General features: G+C 46.6%; 1 protein-coding gene across 1 annotated transcript; it reads right to left on the bottom strand.

Annotated features, from left to right (window-relative positions):
• Window positions 1-15: 15 nt before the first annotated feature.
• On the bottom strand, window positions 16-875 carry LOC117122731 (three prime repair exonuclease 2-like). The gene is made up of 2 exons (XM_033268428.1): window positions 329-875; window positions 16-99 (listed from the first exon to the last, which is right to left on the bottom strand). Exons 1-2 carry the CDS (start codon window positions 857-859, stop codon window positions 61-63), a joined length of 570 nt encoding a protein of 189 aa, XP_033124319.1. The 5' UTR covers window positions 860-875; the 3' UTR covers window positions 16-60.
• Between the last annotated feature and the right edge of the window lie 103 nt (window positions 876-978).

Genomic DNA, 978 nt, shown 5'->3' with positions numbered 1-978 from the left:
CTGTCTCTTATACACTAGCGAATAAGGCTGGATGCGAAGATATCGAACGTCTGCTTTTCACTACACTATCGGACTGTTCGAAGATGGTTCTACATGTATCTGCAAGAACAAAAAAAAAATACAATGTTTGATTAATTTCTACGAATTTAACGAATAAATGCTGCGCCACCGCAATGATGTTTGAATTACGTTGTCTATGTTGTGCAATCATATCATGAGTCAACCGAAAAAAAGTAAAATAAAAACAAAGGAAAAAAAAAACTAAATTCAATAATTATATACATAAAAGAAAAACGTTAACAAAGAGAGAGAAAAAAATTCATTTTACCTTATCCTCGATCTTTTTCGGGACGTAATATTGCTGAACGTCCGTCCACCTCGTCGCGTGCTCATCCATCCACCGGCACACTGCGTTTCCTCGGTTGAGCACAAGTTTGAGTAAAGTGATCACGTCAGATTCAGCACCGTGAACGTTTCTGGGTTTCACTCCAAAAGTCCGGACGAACATCTTCTGCAGGGCGTACGACCTCCTCGGCCTTTTCCACGCTTTCCAATCAGCACCTTCCAGTTCACGAAAAGCCAACAGGGAATCGCAACACAGCAGGTCGGGAGGTAGAGAACGTCCGAGACGGTCGAATTCCGTCCGGAGCAGCTTGAAGTCGAATTCGTATCCGTTGTGAGCGACCATACACACTGGTTTTGCCTGTCTGCCGAGGAAGGCGCATATCGACTCGCAAACTTGGACGTCGAAGGGTCGCTTGTCGTTATCCAGCATAAGAGCATTGTGGAGACCAGTCAGATTCGAAGCGATCGGGGAGATTTCTTTGTTGGGATACACGCAGAGCGTCAGCTTGTCCATCACCCTCGGCGCGGTGCCCGAGCTCTCGACGCTGGACCTGTGTACGGCGATCAGGCACAGTTCGGTGACCTTGGGTCTGTCTTCGGCGTGCAGAGCCGACGTTTCCAGATCGAAGAAAA

The sequence above is a fragment of the Anneissia japonica genome, unplaced genomic scaffold, assembly GCF_011630105.1.
Source record: "Anneissia japonica isolate Jap-2015-1 unplaced genomic scaffold, ASM1163010v1 scaffold15248_len30654_cov148, whole genome shotgun sequence".
NCBI classification, from domain to species: Eukaryota; Metazoa; Echinodermata; class Crinoidea; order Comatulida; family Comatulidae; genus Anneissia; species Anneissia japonica.
This window is presented reverse-complemented; position numbering and strand designations above follow the sequence as displayed.

Excerpts from the sequence above, each read along its gene's own strand:
- LOC117122731 (XM_033268428.1), bottom strand. The coding sequence starts at position 859 with ATGGACAAGCTGACGCTCTGCGTGTATCCCAACAAAGAAATCTCCCCG. Across the intron at positions 100-328 it reads CGAAAAAGATCGAGGATAAG|ATACATGTAGAACCATCTTC; the intron begins GTAAAATGAATT and ends TTGTTCTTGCAG.